Source organism: Hippoglossus stenolepis, chromosome 3 (assembly GCF_022539355.2).
Source record: "Hippoglossus stenolepis isolate QCI-W04-F060 chromosome 3, HSTE1.2, whole genome shotgun sequence".
NCBI lineage: Eukaryota > Metazoa > Chordata > Actinopteri > Pleuronectiformes > Pleuronectidae > Hippoglossus > Hippoglossus stenolepis.
The window spans coordinates 15,032,059-15,051,834 of NC_061485.1; the positions used below are offsets into that span (position 1 = coordinate 15,032,059).

Here is a 19,776-nt window from a genome sequence, read left to right on the forward strand (position 1 = left end):
TACTTCACCGACATTTTCCGGATTGGCTGTATATGAGAACACAATTGGCCATTTTATATATAGCAAAATGTCTGGAAAATGTCTGATTGAACCCACGTGAGAATACAGCTTGTAAAATGTCTGGAGAATTCACAGGGAGTGGGGGGGGGGGTTTGATGACGTTTCTAACATGCAACAGATGCAAAAACGCAAAAAGATTATAAATATCTCAGGAAGACAAAGAGGTGTAGAGGACTCACGAGTACAAACTAATTTACACGTGTGTTTCATTTTCGGTAGCTTGCACTCGCAGGTGAAGCCGCCATGTGTTTTGGGTCATTAGCTTCTGAGCCATGAGTCAGACCTGCAACTTTCATTTTCAATGTTTAATTAATTCAAAAGACATTGAAAGGTTATATGACAAACTGTAAATTGCGGGGGGATAACTGTTTTTTTATTATTATATATCTTTCTTAACTTTATACTTAAATCTCGCCTATAATGGGACATTATCAGTTATGGTTTGATTCCCTCACACAGACTGCAGCCCACTACATGATCTCAGGAATTTTGAACACAACTGTTCTGTTTCACCATATCTGACAGTGTGTCATTTCCCTCTGTGTGTGTAACCCCCAAAGAAACATCTTTCAGGAGAACACGTCTGACGTTCCCTATGAGTCTAAATGTCAGTGACAGCTGGAAGCATCGTCTATTACTGGGAAACGTTCAGTCAGATCTTTGTCAAATTAGAAAAATTATTAAATAGTCTGCAAATGTTTAAATCTTGCGGTTTGTTGAGGCATCCTGCAGGAATGTGTCCTTTTCAGTCTATAGCTGATAAATCGAGCTCTCCGTGAGTTTGTGAAAATAATCCATTCTTTTATCCGGACATTTTGTACAACAACGCTACTGACATACACTTTCTGAACAAGCAAAAACATAGTTACTTCTAACTTTAAATGAAGGAATCTGTCTTTCTGTCCGTCGGTCTGTCTGTCCGTTTACTCACCTGAACGAATTAAAACTATGACCTAGATTGAGTGGTGATTTCATGGTCTTCCATTGGTCCATGAAGGGTTCAGTAGTTTAACTGGAGGTCTGCGACATGCGGTCCAGGGGGTACCCCGCCTCTTGCCCACTGTCAGCTGGAATTAGCTCCGGCTCCCCACTTCATGACGGCTTAAAAGTCTTTCCTTTCGAATGGAGAAAATGAATGAATCTGTTTACTTTGTTAATTTAGTTGCCACTGTAATATCATTATGGAATTATACCAGCAAAATGAAGGCATCATTCAAACATTAAATCCTAGGAGGTGAAGGCTACAAGCAATCCTATATGTAGCATGTTTCTTTAGGTCTGAACCGATACCACCTCTTTTGGTTGGAGGCACCTTTCACACCTGTTAGTTTGGTTCAGACTAAAGTGAAAGTCAGAAGGTCCGGACCAAACAAAGTATGTGTAAAAGCGTCCTGATTTATTCTTCATCCAATTCTACTTTTTCTAGTTTAAAGACAGAAAAATTGGGTCATTGAACCAGGTGCATGTTTCAAATGTTTAATCATAGGTGTGTTTTGGGTGGAACATACATTAAACACATCGGGGTGCCATCTGCCATCCCATTCAAACACCAGGTGCACTGGTTACACGTTGGTAAACTGCAAACATAAGGGAGGATTTGTGAAAGAGAAAACACTTCTCTGCAGAGGAAACCGTTTCACTTTGTGTGTGATCATCAGACCATCAAGCACAGTGTACGTTCGTCGGGCACCTGCTGATGTAGTTGCATACTACTATCTTGATAATGTGTCCCTACAATGAAAGTGAACATTGTGGCTTCTTACGTCACACCAGGCTTTTGTTGGTCAAAAGCATGAATGTTTTTCGTGCTTGAAGCGAGTTTTCTATTTGAGTTAGACACTGGAGGGGAAAAAGACCGTTGCATCCGTCTGAAACAGGCAGACACTTGCGTCACACTGGCACTGATGTACAATAAGGCTCTAAGAATTGGACTAAATTAGTTCTTTGAGACACAGTGACACAGTGACGGCTACTTAAACTCCAGGTTTCCTTTACTTTGACAAACCAATCGTTAAATTAATCCTATGATCTGATCTCCTGTGGCAAACTGGCACTGCACAGCGGTTCTTGGGATGGGTGATGGGATTATGGTTATGTAATCACACCAGAATCTCCTCATCACTGCTGTCATCAGATTCATTATGTGGGTCTATAACTAAATCAAAGAACTCCAGGAAAAGTCCAGGGCAGCAGAAATTACATTTCACTTCTCCTCAACCCTTTCAGTCCAGAACAAATCTATCCATTCATCCTTCCTTCCTTCCTTCCTTCCTTCCTTCCTTCCTTCCTTCCTTCCTTCCTTCCATCCATCCGTCCATCCATCCTTCCTTCATCTACTGATGATTAATTAAGGAGACATTTTCACCAGTGTCAGAACAGCATGAAGTAGAGGATAATCCAGTTGTACATTCAGTCCTGCAGTGATACATGCAGGTTTCACTATTTGCGACCAAACAGCACAAAGATTATTTTCCGTCTCTGTGTTATGTGTGTTATGGCCTGAGTGACCCTGTGAGTTGAAATCCTGACTGATTCCGGTCTCCTGCAGAGGAGGGAATGAGTGTTTGTGAAAAGCCTTTGTCAACTCCTCTTTTCACCCTGCATCCACAGGAGATGGGGTAGAAGCTGTGATGAGACAAGAGCAAAAATGATGGAAAATGGATTTTTAATTTTCCAAAAATAGGAACAACGAGGGAGGACATGGGCAGCACTCGGGCAAAGACGTGAACTGAAAGGAGTGTAATGAGAGAAAAGCTGGAGGAGAGGAGGAGAGATAATGTGTAATAGTGGGAGCTATCCTCTTCTCCCAGGTGGGGGGGTAATAAGAGATGGAGCGCGGCTGAGAAAGGGGCAGAACTACTGTGCACACGGGTTAATTTGGAAAAATCAGAGGGAGAAGCATTAATTGTCTTACTGACATGGTGGAACATTAAAAAATCAAAGAAAACAATAGCAAGAGAACCTGCAGACATTCAAACAAAACTTAAAGTCAGGATGTGCTGGAAAAGATCTATTTCATTCAAGGTAGCTCATCAGAGGACAAGACTGTTTAGATTCTGAAGAACCACACTCGACAGCAGTTGTGAAAAGAGAGCCAACATTGATCTTTTAAATATGGAAAATAACAGCAAACTAAATTAACTAAATAACAAAATTAAACTCAACATATGGCTCTAGATGAAAATATACAGGCTGATCAGGATTCATCCTGAACGATACACAAATTTCATCATGAGCCAGCTAATAAATCTACAGATATTTCACTCTGAGCCACAAATGTCAACCTCATGGTGTCGCAGAGGAAAATCAGTCTTCTTCTGTATTTTGGCAGTCGAGATGCTGACGCTGACGTTTTCCAGTGAAATTGAAAGAGGGACTAAAGTAAGATAAATATAATTGTAACCACTGTAACATTGTCACTGGTCTCCATGGTGATTTCTTCTTGTGTGTGGTGTTTCCCACTTCCAATTTCGTTGGTTACTGCTGCATTGGTTTCGGACACGTTTGATTGCAGTGGGTTGTTTTCGTGACGACGAACATGACTCGCTGGATGAGTAAATGGCTTTTTCTTAAGGCGGATTCACCTGTGTTTAAAAAACCTGCATATATCCACTAATTTAGGTGTAAAAGAGGAGCAGGTCACATAAGAACCATCAATCAAAATTGTGTGCTTATCCATTTGGCAGAGGTTAAAGTTGAGATAATTCTCTGAATGTATTCAATTCTAAATTTATATTTTTAGCAAGCTTCCCTAAAAGTAAATAAGAAAAAACACATGCACTCAAAATACAGTATGAAGTAACATCCAAGCTCTTTAAAAGAATAGAAAAATAAAAACCTATTATTATTATTATTATTATTGAATAAATAAAACCCTAGAAAATAGTATAGTATAGATAAAACACTAACGTCTATAGGGCAATATCCTGCAGTGATTATCTTATCTTAAATGTTAGAAACACTAGAGGTGTTTTTAGCTGACATGTCTATGTTTAAAAAATGGAAAGGAAGTGAAAAGATTTCGGAAAAACTGAGCTCACTGAATAAAAGAAACAAATGTACACATGGACAAATAATAAAGACACAACATTTCTTCCTCAAGTAAGAGAAACAGAACGGCAACATGTGAAGGACAGGGAGGTATAGAAGGAGGAATTATATAGTAAATGGTAGATGGGATGGTGCGAGGGCTGTCATTTTCTGAGAAAAAGCAAGAGCTTTCTTGCAACAATAGCCTGAGTGTGCCTGAGAGAGGCAGAGAGAGAGAGAGATAGGGAAGAGTACAAGAGTGCAAAATGGATTGAGGGAGTCTGATGTAAATGCCTCACAGGAAAGATTCATTTTCACAAGAGAAAGAGAGAGAGGGAACAGATGAGACAAATTCATAAATGGTGATAGGTAATCACGTTGGTTCTGTTTTCTTTATTCCCTCTGATTGTGATATTCTGTGATACGGACTTAAAATGTTCGAGCTTCGTCCAAAACAATGTGCACATTTTCTGCAGCCAGTGTGAGAGTCACACATCAGACAGACACACACGCAGGGGCTGTGAAAGCATTCTAATGATTGCCTCTGATTGTGAGCACACTTTGTGATACAGAATACACTGATTCTAAGCACTGAACATGATTACCATGATTACCTCTCTAACCTAAAAAAGAGATGGAGCTATCATTCTAACCAGTAGGAGATTGTATTATACAACCTTTCAACTAGAAATCACACATGTTCGGCTTTCAGACCCACTGTAGCTGCACGTAGCCACATTCTCCATCTTAGCTAAGCATAGCCTGTTATCCTGCATTTGCTATTTGGCACTAAACATAAAGTGCAGCAAAGGGACACAGTAGAGAACAAAGCAATGGATGAATAAAAGATGTGACTTGTTGAAGGTGTTAGACCTGTGATACGCTGGCGACCTGTCAAGGGTTTGTCATGTGTCTCGCTCGATGTCCGCTGGGATTTGTTCCAGCCCTCCCACGACCCTCAGAGGATACGGGTTAGAGAAAATCTTTGGGTAATGGCATTAGATGAAAAGTTAACTAATCGCACAAGTTATTACAATTCATTCCGAAGGGGAAAAGAACGTCCTTCTCCAATATCATCCAAGGTACTGTGACGGTCATACTCAGGTTTGATTAGATTTAAAAAATAAATTATATATTTAAGATCATGCTCCATGCACCAAAAATCACAAATCAATCCACAGCTGTAATAAAAAAAAGTGTACTACCAACAAGGGCATTTGAGGGTCACATTCAGTTTGTTTGAATCAATAACTCATTTAACACACAAACCACAGCCACACAGGGAACCTGGGTCCTTTGGGACGCATGTAAATCTGGGGCCTTGTGATAATCACCTGTTGTCCCTATATGAAAAATAACATGTTGTTAATTTGACCAGAAAGATGGATCTAGGATTTTTTTCCCCTTTAAAATTGTGAGGTGTTTTTAAAAAAAATCTTTTAAAATATATTTTCACAGATTTCCCAGGGAGCAATCAATTTATGGATCTTGATGAATAAATTCTGATGAGTGCAATTTGGTCTGGATCAAGTAAAACATCTAGTTTTTGTGGATTTAAATGTGGTTTCATAGGGAGGTAGAATTTTTCAGCCACTATACAGTAAAAGATTGGGTTACAAACCAGTGATCAAAACCAATTTGTAGTTAAGATCATGTGGATTCATTGGGGAATCCACAGTTTGTATGTGTCTTCAATTGTTTTAGAGCTGTGCCCAAACAAACATGACATTATTTATTAGGCCTTGGCAGAGGTATGCGCTCTAGTGCCATTCTAGTTCTTTGTGTACTACCTCAAACTTATAAACCCTCGTTACTATGACTATGACCTGAGATGTAGCCTCTTCCTGCATCACTGAGCAGAGTTTAGTGAGTCTGTGTTGGGAGCTGACTGAACTGCCATCTCCAGCTTGTGATACCCACTAACATCCAGAGCCCTGGGGGATTTCCACACCTCCTAACTTGGCAGCGGCTAATTGGACGAGTGTGTACAGATCAACCCTATATGACAAAAGGTTCATTATGCCAATTAAAAGCCTTCCCCCCTCTCCACACCCCCGTCTCATCCTGGAAGCGTTGTGTGCTCTTCTAGGCAGCGCGCCTCACTGCCTGTTAGTAATTATCCCCCAGCATTCCCAAGCTTTATCACCTGCAGTTGCCCGCGACGGGATGTGCGGATAAAATGAGAAATCTGAATTTGCTCGTTCACTCGTGCCGGTGAACATCTGTGTACTAACACGGTGGCTATTTGCTCGGCCACTCGTGCCGATAAAAAAAGAGGCACACACTGGGTGCAGTTCCAACACATATTCTTATCATATTGGATACAGAGTGCAGGCACAAAAACAAACAACCACATACATCATAAGCAATGGGACGTCACTTACTTGCACACATTAAACCCACTTGCCTGCTGCCATAGAGACAGATTAAATGTTAAGTGCACAGTGTCCGTTTTGCAGCCACAATATATTTCAACCTTCAGTGGCTTCACCTAGAAAAGCAGCATGCTTTTATTTTTTATTGCCTTAGATAGAGACAATGACAGCTAAGTCTTGAAGTAGCATTCAGGTGGAAGGATATTGAGAAGAAAATTGCAGGATTTGAGGATACAGAGAAGTAGGGTCAAAAACTAATTCACTGCTGCATCTATAAAAAAGACTAAACTACAGCTGCAGCTCACACCACTGCTGGCAGCTAACATCATCATCAGCTAATCCTGCTGCGTGCTGCAGAAACCCGTGTTTGGTTTTCGTGTGTTGGTTGACAAGATGGAGATCAGCGCTTCTGGCTTCTGTAATCCTGGAGATTAATTTGTTGACAGTGTGTAATTGTCAATGTTCCTTTGTCAATTAACAAACCTACTTTTCTTGTTGACATTATCGGTAATGAAGAGGGACTGATAAAATGTGCCAAAGATTTTTTTTTAATGTGATTACATTTATCTGTGAATTGAAACAGAGCTCACTTAAACAGCAATTGTATCAATTACGTTTAATTTTTTTCCAGCCTGGGCCCTCTGTTTATAAATGGGTTTGTGTAAATGAGGGTCACCTCAAAACTTTTAAAATCAGTCCAGCAGATGTGATCCCCTGGCATCTGCGACAAGGTGTCAGTGACTACAATGTAATCCAATGGGGCAACCGTGACAGTCCACAAAATGTCCACTAAAAGCTTTTCACCAATAAAAAGGTCAAATAGTTGTTCTGCGTCATTGCTAAGATACTGGCGAAGTAGAGAGTTCGTCTCACTTAACAAAAGGTCAAAAAGCACTCTCAACTGTGCAGCAGCTCGTTGTCCCTCCTCCGCTTGTTGCCTCTCTTGCTCTCCTCATTCTTTCTTCAATTTATAAGAGCTCTTTGTCAGTATACCCCGGCTAGTAGGGACAGCCATAAAAGCAACATACTTCATCAATATTGTCTACATCGGATTCAACAATAATAGTTTCTGGAAAATCCAAACTCCTCTCCCTAACTCTCACTCACGTTTCAGCCCCCGTCTTCCTGCAACAACCCAAGTGTCTTGAGACTTGTGTGACTCTTATCAAAGACCCACACTAAACTTTTAGTCTTTTATTGGTTAAAAAAAGACACTTTTATTGAACATTTTGTGGACTGTCGCAGTTGCCCTATAGGATTAAATTGTAGTCGCTGTGTTGTGAGGCGATCTACTTGATCGATTCCAAAAGTTTCTGTTTGTCACATTCATTTGCACACCCACATTTATTTTCATGGAGCCCAGGTTGAAAAGGACTGGAATTCCCCTTCAAGACACTGACGAGGTTTTCATTATTTTGGCTCAACGTTGTGTGCTAAAATCTCATCTAAGTTGAGGGTGCTTACATGCACATTAAATATGGGAGCTGTATCCATGGATTGAGTTACATTTGCTATCCATAAATTCCTCATAAATTCCAACCAGTGCTTTACTAAATCAGGTTACACCATTAAAACTGAAAAGTGGTTTGCATAAGTCAGCTCATATTTGAAGTAGATATTAGAGATAATAGTTCATGAATATGAATGCCTTTGATAACCTTTCCAGTCAGCCCCTTACAGCATTTTCCTCATTGATGGGACCGGTTGGAATGACTGTCTAAATTACTTCTTTTTAAGTGGTCCTCATGCAGACAGAAGCATCCATTAAAGAGTCCACTCTAACAGCAGTGAAACCCACATTTTCATCGCTCTATTGAAAAAGGTGTGGACCTGGTGAGAGCAGCTGGAAGGAGCCTCCCACTAATGGATTCAGGCTTTAAAGAGTCAGTGAGGTATTTCATCAAAAGGATATCATTATATTTCAAATTGGACTGGATTCCTATTTGTCACTCACTTCACTGCATTATTACGAAAAAAGGTTTTTACTCTTTAGTTTCACTAAAAAGGTTCCACCATTTTTGTCCAGACTGCAATATCTCAAAAACCATTTAATGGATCACTCTGACTTTTTATACCCACATTTGTGTTGGTGTCACGATGAATTGAAATCGCTTTGTTGGTCCTTTTTATTTAATGCCATCATTATCAGAATATATTAGATCGCAGAATGGTTTATGGCTAGGTTCCTTCAAAAGGCATTTTCATCCACTTCACCTGCATCTTGTATCAATGATAACTAACAGATATTAGCATGCTAACACATTGAACTAGGATGGCACGTGATTAACATTAGCATATTTGTATTGTCACCGTGACAATGCTGACATGCCCAGTGACACCTGACGGAGCTGCTAGAACATCTTAGTCTTATTTACTAATATTCAATCACACACTGGTATGGATACATTGTAATGGTTAATGTACAACATTACTGAGTCATAAAACATTGGTTGTTAACTTTCATGATCACTTACATGGATTCAGAATTTTTCAAGTTATTTGGTTTTGTTTATTTTTTGACACTGTTTTCTCAAACACAGTGAGAACGAATGGAAACATTATAATGTTGAATTACTGAATATTAGACTAGACTAGACCAGACTCTCTAAAAATATTAATGACAGTGATGAACTGGCCACATTTTCTTCCAACAATGGGAATCATCAATTATAGTCTCACTATTTTCTATAATAAATTATGAATCTGGCTTCATGGTGGTGCCGTAAAGCACTGTGACCTCCCAGCTAGAAGGTTCTGGGTTTGCTCAGTGGAGTTTGCATGTTCTCCCTGAGCCTGTATGGGTTTTCTCCAGCTTCGTCCCACAGTCCTCAGGAAAGGTTAATTGGAGACTAAATTGTCTGTTGGTGCGACGGCTTGCTTGTCTATATATGTCAGCCTTGTTATAGACTGACAACCTGTCCAGATTGTACACATCTTATCTGATATTACCTCCAGCCTTTGACCCTCACAGGAAGAGCGGTCCAGCTAATGGACGGATAATTATTGTCATGTTGTTGTCAGAAGCATCAATGCCTCTGACCCAGTTACCACTCTGCCACTGGAAGCTGTATATCTATATTTTCCATCTATTCTAACTGTCAACCACTCAACAACAGTGGCGCAAGTGATAGAAGTGACTCACATAATAAGACAATGTTCCTTTTCAACGATAATAATAAATACATTTCTGAGGTTAAGCTACATTTCACCTTCCTCACATCGCACAGTCGACAGACAGAGGAGGACATACCCAGAGTCACATAGTGAGGAGACAGGTAAAGCAGCACAGCAGCACTGCATGTCTGAATGAAAGTAAATGATAGAGCCAGCCAGTACAATTTGTGTATCTTGCACTGAACTCTGGTTGTGAACATGTCTGAGTGGAGAGATCTCCTGCTGCATTGTGCATGTGTGAAAGGCAAACTCCGGAGATAATTTCGGACCCAATTCTCCGGACATTATCATGTCTGAAAACAGTGTGAGCAGACACACCGACCCTTCAGGCTCTGTGAGCAGGACAGAGGAGATGTATCTGTCAACATGAACACTGCTGAGCTGCTTTAATGGACTGCATTCCTCACCAGCACAGACAGGACAACTGCATAATCAGAGGTGGCATTTTCCTTTAAGGAGCTAATTGTACCAAACTAATGACAGAAGGTGAACTGTGGCTGAGGAGACTCAGGGTCTGGTTCAGTCTGGGTCTTTCTCCCTTAGAGTTTTATAAACCACTCAAAGCACTTAACACTACATGTCACCCATTCACACATTTATACAGAGCTTCTATATGCAGCATTCTATCATTCACACATCATGGTGTCTTAAACGTCTTGACCAAGGATGCTTCCGCGTGCAAACTGAAGCAGCCAGGTGATCAGACCATCAACCTTCTGTTTAGTGGACGGCCCGCTTTACCTCCTGAGCAACTGACTCTGCTCTCATCATCAAACCCTCATTAACAGGTCACAAGACAAAACAGACACTGACGGAAAAAAGGTCCTTTTTTTATTGATGGAAGGTCTGAACACGGCAACATGTTGCTGTTTTTCATGACAACCCTGAAAACAAAACAATCAATTTATATTAGCAGCTGTAATTTTCTCCAAAACGTTATTTTAGCTGTTGTATTTACAACCTGGCAAAAATGAAAAGAAATAAATCAGTTTTTCCCTTTACAATTCTCTTTCACAGTGGAAACAACAGAGATGCATTGCTTCAATTATAACAACCAACTGAGGATAAACAACATGACTTTAACAGATAACACAAATAAATAAATACATCTCAACATGATAAGAATGGCACGGGATTTTGAATGAGTGCTTCTCTTAAAATATGATGCAAGGCTTTTTTTGCTGAGAGACGAAACCTCAAACCTGAACACGTAATTACAGAGCGGGGGACACAGTGATAAAAAGGATGAGCAGTTCTGTGCTACTGATGAATTTAAATGACCTGAAAGCAAAGAGGCAGAGAACGAGCTCCTGGTCTGATAATTCAAATCCCTCTTCAACACCTGGTTCCCACTTGACAGCCATTACGTTGTCACACTGTCAGCCTCTGTCGTTTTTATGGTAAAGGGAAGGCTGGGTTTTGATGGCACAAAACGATCTAAAGAGAAAAACACACTTCAAATTAAGTTTCATATGCACCCGCCCCATTCCACAAGATGCTACATCCGATAAATTTGATAGATTACAAACATCATTGTCTATTTAATTTACCTCACAGACGATATTAAAGTCCTCATATGCTGCTTTTTGTCAAACATTTTACATCATTCGTTCTGTTTTCAGAGTTTGGCGTAGCCCCACAGGGAATTCTATTCTTTAAGAACCTACCATCTAATGTTTCTGGCAGCCAAAAACAGATCACATGCTTCAGAGAGAATCAATTGTCTATAGCCGTTTTTAGACATGTCCTTTAAGGGAACAAAACAGATTTGGGTCCGGACATTCTCCAGAGGTTTCCTTTCACACATGCACAACACAGCGGGAGATTCACTCAGACACGTTCACAACAGCCACAAAGCTCTGCAGGATTCAGGAGAGGGGTGCAGACAGAGGCAGGATATAACGTATTGATTCTGCTACAGAGATGTTTTTGTTTACAGCATATCAATACCAGCGTCTGTCACCACAGACCCTCTTATCTTTGTCAGTGTCCTCTACATGAGTGGCTCCACTTTTCCATACGCAGATGTTTTCTTTTGATGTTCTCTTGTGTGGCAGTGAATCCTGTGGAGGTTCTCCTGCTGTGTTCTCACTACTCCGGAGTTTCTGCCAACTTTATACAAGGGGAATGGCTGGATAAAGTCTGCAGAAACTCTGGTGGTTCTCGCTCAGACAGTCATCTACTGAATTCACTCCATGTCTGAAAGAAGCTTATGACTTATAACTGCAATATATTCTAAGTTCTTCCTAATGATGTTGCCCCCAGTTTCTCTACGGGTGACAGCACACTGATCTACCTTTCCTGATCTTTTCTGACTGTTGCGTCCGAGCCTCAGACCCAGGCGTGGACGCTGCCTGCCCAGTCCACCAGGCGCCCTCTGTACCGGGCACGTGTGATCGGCTGAATGAGGAGCAGGAGTCGAAACCTCCGGAGCAGGCCGCAGAAGACCGCGGCTGCCACAACCACAAGAGGCGACATCATCACAAAGCCCAGGATGATGAGGGCGGAGCAGCTGTTGTCGTCAAGGTAACGGCAGATGGCGGAGGGGGCGTCAAGGATCTACAAAAACAAACAGAGGGGAACGTAAGAGAGAGTAATGAGCGTTTCGGTTTCAGCAGGAGTAGTTTATCCTCTGTCAAAACGCAAATGGGTAGAATCTGTCACTGGGTGGATATAATTTGTGTGTTTGTGTGTGTGTGTGTGTGTGTGTGTGTGTGTGTGTGTGTGTGTGTGTGTGTGTGTGTGTGTGTGTGTGTGTGTGTGTGTGTGTGTGTGTGTGTGTGCGCGCGTGTGCATTGCATAGGTTTAGCTCGGGTAAAGAAGTGTGACCACGCGGTTAGTGGGGTGTGACAGAGTTTCTCCCATCGTCCCTCTGGTTCAGATAAATAGTGGCTCAGAGCTGTCAGTACTCTGAGCTGTCAATCACCTGTGACGGCAGGAAGAAGTGTGAATGGAAGAAGAAGAGACAAAAAAGTCAAAAGAAAGAGGCGGGAAGAGAAGACAGCAAGTAAGGGTAGATGGGAGAGTGTGATGAGTGAGATCAGAGTTGTTAGCAGACATCCTTAAAAGTGCATGTTACAAGGTAACACACACAAACACACACACAGGCATAAGCACACAAACACACACAGTCACATAAAGTAAAAGCACATAATCCCTTTGTCAAACTCACAATCACACTCAGACACACTCAAAATGATTTAGCTGCATTTGAAACTCTTTGGCTTGATGATGTTCCATTGTACGCTTTTTCAAAAGGAACTTCACCACCTACAAATGTACCCTAGCAACAGTAGTGTTTAACATACAAACACACACTTCCCTCAAGCACACAGTGTGCTTCCACCAAGCCCATTTCCCTCCTCATCACGTTGTCAGTGTGTTTGTTCACAGCTGGTGCAGGCAACAAATCCGACAGTCTCGTCTTCTCAGTGGGTCACTCGCTCCACGCTCAGTCTGTCACCGTCACAATAGGACAAACTCTCTGACAGACACCGTCTGCAAACTGTTTGCTCTGATGTGACACTTGCTCTGCCCTAATCACGGTCGCAGTCTCGCTGCACCCACGCACTTCTTTGTTTGTCTGCATGTTTTCAATTTGTGTTTAATTTCACTGCTGCTCGCGTGGCAGAAAAAACAGCTTCACCTCATCACTCAGACACACAGTCTGACACACATCCTGACAAGCTTCAACATTTGAGGTTAGTCATCATCTTCTTGGACGGGCTTGTTGTTCAGACTTTCAAAATCACAAACACGAGGAATAGGCCTGAACAGCTTAAAGGGAATGGTGCAAGTATTGATGTAAGAATTTTGCTGCCAAGAACACTTTCCCCTGAAGGCTATAATTGTCTTGTTTTCTTCAACAAAGGCTTCAGGTGCCAATATTAATAAGAGATTATCTCCCCATTCGCCACAAATGACATGGTATTACTTGCCTTAACTCCAACAGTTAAGTTAAGGGAGGGACTGTGAAGATTCTTCCGCGTCAATGATTTGTTAATACTCTGTCGTGTTGGGGCAGAACACTGTCCTCCTAAACCTGCAGCAACTGATTTTTGGGCCTTTTGGAGTCATTGAAAACCAATTGTTAACACAACATTGACTATTATCACCTTTTAGCTTGAAATGACAAACATGTTAGAAAACAGTGGTCTGCTTACACATTTCAGCAGTTACAAGGGAACTTTTAACATTTAGTTATGACTGTCTGATGGATGTGGGATCAAAGTTCTCTCTGCTTGTAGCTCTGTGTTTGGTCTCTACCAACTCCTGAAGGACCTAAATGGCTCTTTAGCTGCTGAATGCTCTAGTTAGTGTCTAAGGGTACAATTATCTTGTTTGGTCCTGACCTTTGGACTTATCAGTTTAGTCTGAACCAAAATGCCAGGTATGAAAGGTGCTCGCAGGATTTCTTGCAGTTTCTTCACGTCTCTAATGACATAATGTTTGAAAGATGAGGAACTTCATTTGATTTGCATTAGTGCATTAGTACCATGCCAGAAATTGGTGATGCTGGTACCATAACGATATTGCAGTGCGAACGTAATTAATGAAATGAAACAGTTCATTCTTCTTCTCCATTCAAACATTAAGACTACCACCTGCTGAATTGACAGCACGCTGACGTCAGATGTGCTCCCGTCTAGAAACCAATCGATGTCCAGTATGCGTAGACACAGGCCACGTAGGTGATGACGACAAGACCTTTATGTTATACAAAATTCTTTCTTCTGCTCCCTAAATTGCAACGTGAAACCAGAACTAATTGGACCAAATGTAAACAACGTAACAAAGACATGAACTGGACTGTGGTTCAGACTCTCAGGTGTAAGGACCATAACTTTGTCTGCAGGTGTTGAGCAGACAGAGAACAGTGAGGTTATCAGAGCTGTTTTGCTCTCTCCTGCAGGTGAAAATGAAACTATGAGAGAAACTATGAGGGTGTAAAATGACAACAATGAGCTGTAATACACTGAAATGCTTTGTAGAATGAGGGGAGCCGATGGATGACAATTCTCTGTGGGTTCATCAATGCAGGTTATTATAAAAAATATTCATTATAGCAGCCTTGCACATGTTTTCTTAACATTTCGCCCACATTGTCAGCTTCCTGCAGAAAGCTGGAGCCTCCTCACAGCTCACACAACTTTGCTGTTCAAAGAGGTAAAACTTTAGTCTGACATGAAATTAAAATAAATAGAAAGGGGAAGGAAACATGGGGAGAGGTAAAGATGGGAATTATATTCAACAATGGTGCCCTGCAGGACTCTGATTGGAGTCTGAGCAATCAGAATCTGTATGTTTTACAATTTCACCTGCATAACAACAAGTTGATGTGTTCATCAACTCTAATTCTAATATGGTTTGTATTTTGCCTTGCCCTTGCCAGAAGAGACAGACAATAAAACATGGATAAGTGTCGAGCTGGAATTAAACCAAGGACGTTACAGTCAAAGGGTTTATAGCTTTGACCACTCATGTAAAGATGCCCCAATTAAAAAGCTCTAAGGGAAATGTCCAGCATGGTGATAGTTGTTTATGAGGTACAAATTTAAAGTTGTTGTTTATTGGAAATAATTAAAACAGGGAAGTCATAGTTTGCTAAATAAAACAAAGAAGAACTAAGTAAATGTATTTTACTCTCAATAATTAACTATTTTAAAGATATTACATTTGTTCCAAATACCCACAGTCGTACAGTAGAATAGTTTGTCACACACACACTGATTTATTTATTTGTCTTTGGATGCAACAAATCTGGACATTGAGGTGATTTATTAAAAAACGTTTGTTTGTTCAGTTTACTAACAAAATGGACAATATCACAACACACCTTTAAAGCAACACTAGTGCAACTTTTTTACCTCAAAACTGCAGCTTTAGAATTAGTTTGATCTGATCACTGACTTGGGATATGGAGAATGTTGCTAGTTGATTAGTGAGCAGGTATAATCTCCGTGGAGAAGTGTGGAACTGACTGATAGTCGCAGCTTAAATTGTCAGAATCAGGCCCAGCAAGTTCAAGAGTAATGAGGAACTGTAGATCAGTTAAAAAGACAGAGAAGTTATTAAAAACCAGGTTTACCTCTGTGATCTAGTGAGGAAACCTTTTAAAATAAGAATTCTTAGCAGAGTTTGGTGTGTTTGTTACAGTGGCAGCTCTTCTGATTCAGGAAGCCGGGGATCATGGGTAATATCTATTGTTCAGTTGTGTTTCAATTCAGTGAGTGGGACTACGCAGTCAGTGATTGATAGTCTTCTTTTTTTTCTACATGAAAACCCCCTAATTAATTCTCAACAGAATGAATCACCACGTATGGCTGCAGGGGGCGCTGTTACTCAGCTAAAGTTACATAGAGTTGTGTTGAACTATCTTGTTGGAGAAAATGGGCTTTATTTTTATTCAGTTCAAAATGTCCAAAAGCGAACTCAGCTATCTCCAGTCTTTATCCCTTTTTGCTCCGAGAAAATACTGCACTCTGGGACTCGCTGTGCTACCGGCACTAGAAAACACTGCCCTGAGTGTAATAAAATAATCTTGATCCTCTGCCAGTGAATCTGTCTCCCAGCATCCTCCAGTTTATCATCAAGGGACGACATCAGCTCAGATGCAACTGCACAAACTGAATTTTGGAGCTCAAAGCACTGCAGTGAAGCAGCTGTCAACAACTTCAAGGACAGAAAAAAAAAAAACAAGAGAAATATCTGTCGAGTCGAGCCCACATTTGTGCTGACAACTCACCCTTGAATGGCAGAGGAAGCCGGCGTAGAGCAGCAGTACAGCAGGCACCAGCACCACAGAGAAGACCACGGCGAGCAGCAGAGCGCTGGCTAAGACGACGCACAGGTTCCAGAGGACGAGGACGGCCCCGCAGGCCACGCAGCCAAACCTTCCCCTGCGGCTGCCCAGTGCACTGCCCCCGCTGTGGGCCACAGGAGGGGGCAGCATCTTCACCCCCTCCCCAACCCAGAACTCTTCCTCTTTCTCCTCCTCACCTGAACCGCCATCGTCCAGGTCAATGTCCATACCACACATCCTGAAAAACAGAGCTGTTTAGGAGAGCTTTATAGCAGACTCTGGGTGAAGTGTGGTTATAAAACACATATGTATCACAAGGGTGAGGTGCAAGGTGACGGCCTTGTTCAGGTTACACCCTTTGTGGGTACCATAGACTGTAAATAAAGACGGACGATTCATCTCAACTTTCTCCCACAATCCAGAAATGAAGCCAAAATATCCGGGATATGAACGCCACCATCTTGTGCACTTGGAGCCAGAGTCTGCGCAGCAGCGGCTGGGATGGAGCTGCAGTATTGAGGTCCTGCCGATACAAACTCTCGACCAATCGCAAGTCAGGCTCTACTGTCAATCATGACATGTCACCCCGTTTTAAAAAAGCTAATTAAACCCCAAATTCTGGAAAAGTTTGCACTTGAACAAACATCAGTGTGACAGAAACCATCTTTGAGAGTTTTTAGTTTGTCTCATCCACTTACTGGGAGGAGGTGGGATTTATGACCTATACTGCAGCCAGCCACAAGGTGGTGATCAAGACGCTGTCATGTCGTCCATCCTTACATACCGTCTATGGTGCGTACATTTACAACATCACACTTACTTGTTCAGAATTGTGTATAAATCGAATATATGTAATAAATTGATTATAAAAACCATTTCATCACCACTTTCATATTGACTCACACCCTGTTTTGTGTATCTTTGTGTATCTTTTCTCTGCAGAACAGAGGACATTTGCATCAGTTGCATTTGGCAATGCAACTGATGCAAATGTCCCCCTGATTTCCATCCAGGCAGCCAATACCTCATTACAGTGTGTGTATGAGGAACATGCTTTGACTTTACATAAACACAACACACACACACGCACACACACACACACACACACACACACACACACACACACACACACACACACACACACACACACACACACACACACACACACACACACACACACACACACACTTGAGCTGTCGTCCCACCCCTCCTCCTATCGATCTCATCGATCAGGTCTTTGACACTAAAGCCTGTGGGCCTGTACTGTAAGTCAATATGATCCGTTTTAAAGTGAATCTGTCCGGAACCTTTAACCTGATGCTGCCGAGCTGCAGACAGACACCACAGCTGCTCAACATCTGCATCATAATGGAACTGGAGGCAGTTTCTATAATGAAGTGTGAGACACCTTTCTTCTCTCGGCTCGAATTGTGCCCGACATGATGCCTATGTTATGTTTATGAATTTAGTTTATTTATTTTAGACTTCACAGCTCTGCTTTTGAAATCAAATCGCATCTGTTTACTCTAGCAACAGTTAAACAAAGAAAAGTCCACGCACACAATGTGTTGACCTCACATCAGCTGTAACAGAGTCTTTAAAGCTCCGAGGGAGGTTTTCTTCTCTTACCTGCAGCTGCAGATCCCGTTACTCTCTCGCTGCTTGTCGGATTCTTCTCTCTCCCTCCGTTCGGATCGTGGAGTTTCAGCTCCGAGCACAATGAACAGTTTTCTGTCAGTAAACACAGAGAAGCTGCTGCTGAGTTCAACCTGCTGAGCTGCTGCTGCTGAGAGGAGCCGCGTGCGTGTGGCAGCCGCCGACTCCGGGCCGCGCGCACCGCCGGTCAGTGCGCGCTCTGGCGGCCGCACGGCATTTCAGTTTCCATTGTAAAAAACAACAATAAACCGTGTTTTTCACATTTCAAAACAATCATATGGTTTCAGATTTGTGAACACACGCGTCCACACAGCCTCTCTTTAGCAATCAAACCAAAAATGAACATGGGAAAAAATATGTAAATGTAGGTGTGGGTGCATTATACCTGACTGACATACATTTTCTGGACCTTTCAATGGGTTTATACGTTCAGACAAATAGCTTCATTTACTAAAGATTCTCATTTGATAAAACACTGTTTCCTGGTTGCGGAGAATCCTCGTCCACTCTGACACCTGCTTTGTCTTTAATTGTTCTGTAGCTTACACACTAACTGACCTGGTCCAAAATCCATTTCAAAAATATCTGATGGATTGATGCATTTTATCAATACACGGGCGAATCCAAGGGAGGACACTGGCCCCTGAAGTGCCCATGTCCTGTCAATCTTTTTTTTAATAAACTAGTCACTAATGATAGGGTACTAATATTACTAACAATAAATACGACAATCTGGTAAGACTATTTATTTTCTAAGCTTTTTTGAAGTACACAATATGTTTGAACAAGGAACAATTTTAAAAAGATATATTCAATGACATGTGGCTTTGCTCAAAGTTATAGAGCTAACAGTAAACAAGGAATGACTTCAACATGCACCTTACTGATTTAGGATTTGTGCATGGATATGCAAGTGTAGGTTGTGGCCCCATTTATGGCCCCTGATTTAGAGAAATCCAGGATCAGCAATCAATACACAGTACGACTAGATATCAGGCTGTCAAGGGACTTCCTCGTTTAACCCTGTCCTAATGTGCTGTGTAATGTAAAATGAGCGGTGAGTCCTACTCTACCTGTCTGAGCAAATGGGTTTAAATCAGTAAATCATGTCAGTTTAGTCAGATAATCAGATAACATGACAGGAAGATTAGATTAGGATACGCTGCAATTCATGGAACTCACTCATACTAAAATAAATGGACAACAATACACAAGGATCACCTCTAAATCCAGCAGGCCATTCTTAGGCTTATTAATCGTGCCTATTCTCTCTTATTAAACATCTGGTGAAATTTACAGATTTACAATTTTTCTGCCTTAAGCAGAATTTGATTGGTGGGGCTCACTGCCTTCCCATTGCCAATTCTATATTGACAATCGTCAGTGCCTGATTATTTTCACACCCTCTGTAAATGTAACACACATATTATTAGTGGTGAATTGATCAAACCAGTTATAATTGACATAATATTCCTGTGGGGAAATTTTAACAGGCAATGATTGCACTTACACGCATCGCTCGGCTCTGCATGTGTCTGGTGGCACTTATTAAAAACACGTATTCTCTCTTGCACAGAGCCATAACTCAGTTACCGGCTCGACAGCAGTGTTTGATAGATGTATATTAAATGCCTTGTGATGTTTATCAAGATACTTATTAAACGTCTGCTGATTTATGAT

General features: G+C 41.4%; 1 protein-coding gene across 1 annotated transcript; it reads right to left on the minus strand.

The window, feature by feature from the left end:
* Positions 1 to 10,447: 10,447 nt before the first annotated feature.
* On the minus strand, positions 10,448 to 18,266 carry LOC118104527 (transmembrane protein 88). The gene is made up of 4 exons (XM_035151462.1): positions 18,070 to 18,266; positions 16,384 to 16,678; positions 11,935 to 12,197; positions 10,448 to 11,075 (listed from the first exon to the last, which is right to left on the minus strand). Exons 2-3 carry the CDS (start codon positions 16,675 to 16,677, stop codon positions 11,970 to 11,972), a joined length of 522 nt encoding a protein of 173 aa, XP_035007353.1. The 5' UTR covers position 16,678; positions 18,070 to 18,266; the 3' UTR covers positions 10,448 to 11,075; positions 11,935 to 11,969.
* Positions 18,267 to 19,776: the final 1,510 nt, after the last annotated feature.

Excerpts from the sequence above, each read along its gene's own strand:
- LOC118104527 (XM_035151462.1), bottom strand. The coding sequence starts at position 16,677 with ATGTGTGGTATGGACATTGACCTGGACGATGGCGGTTCAGGTGAGGAG. Across the intron at positions 12,198-16,383 it reads GCTTCCTCTGCCATTCAAGG|ATCCTTGACGCCCCCTCCGC; the intron begins GTGAGTTGTCAG and ends TTGTTTTTGTAG.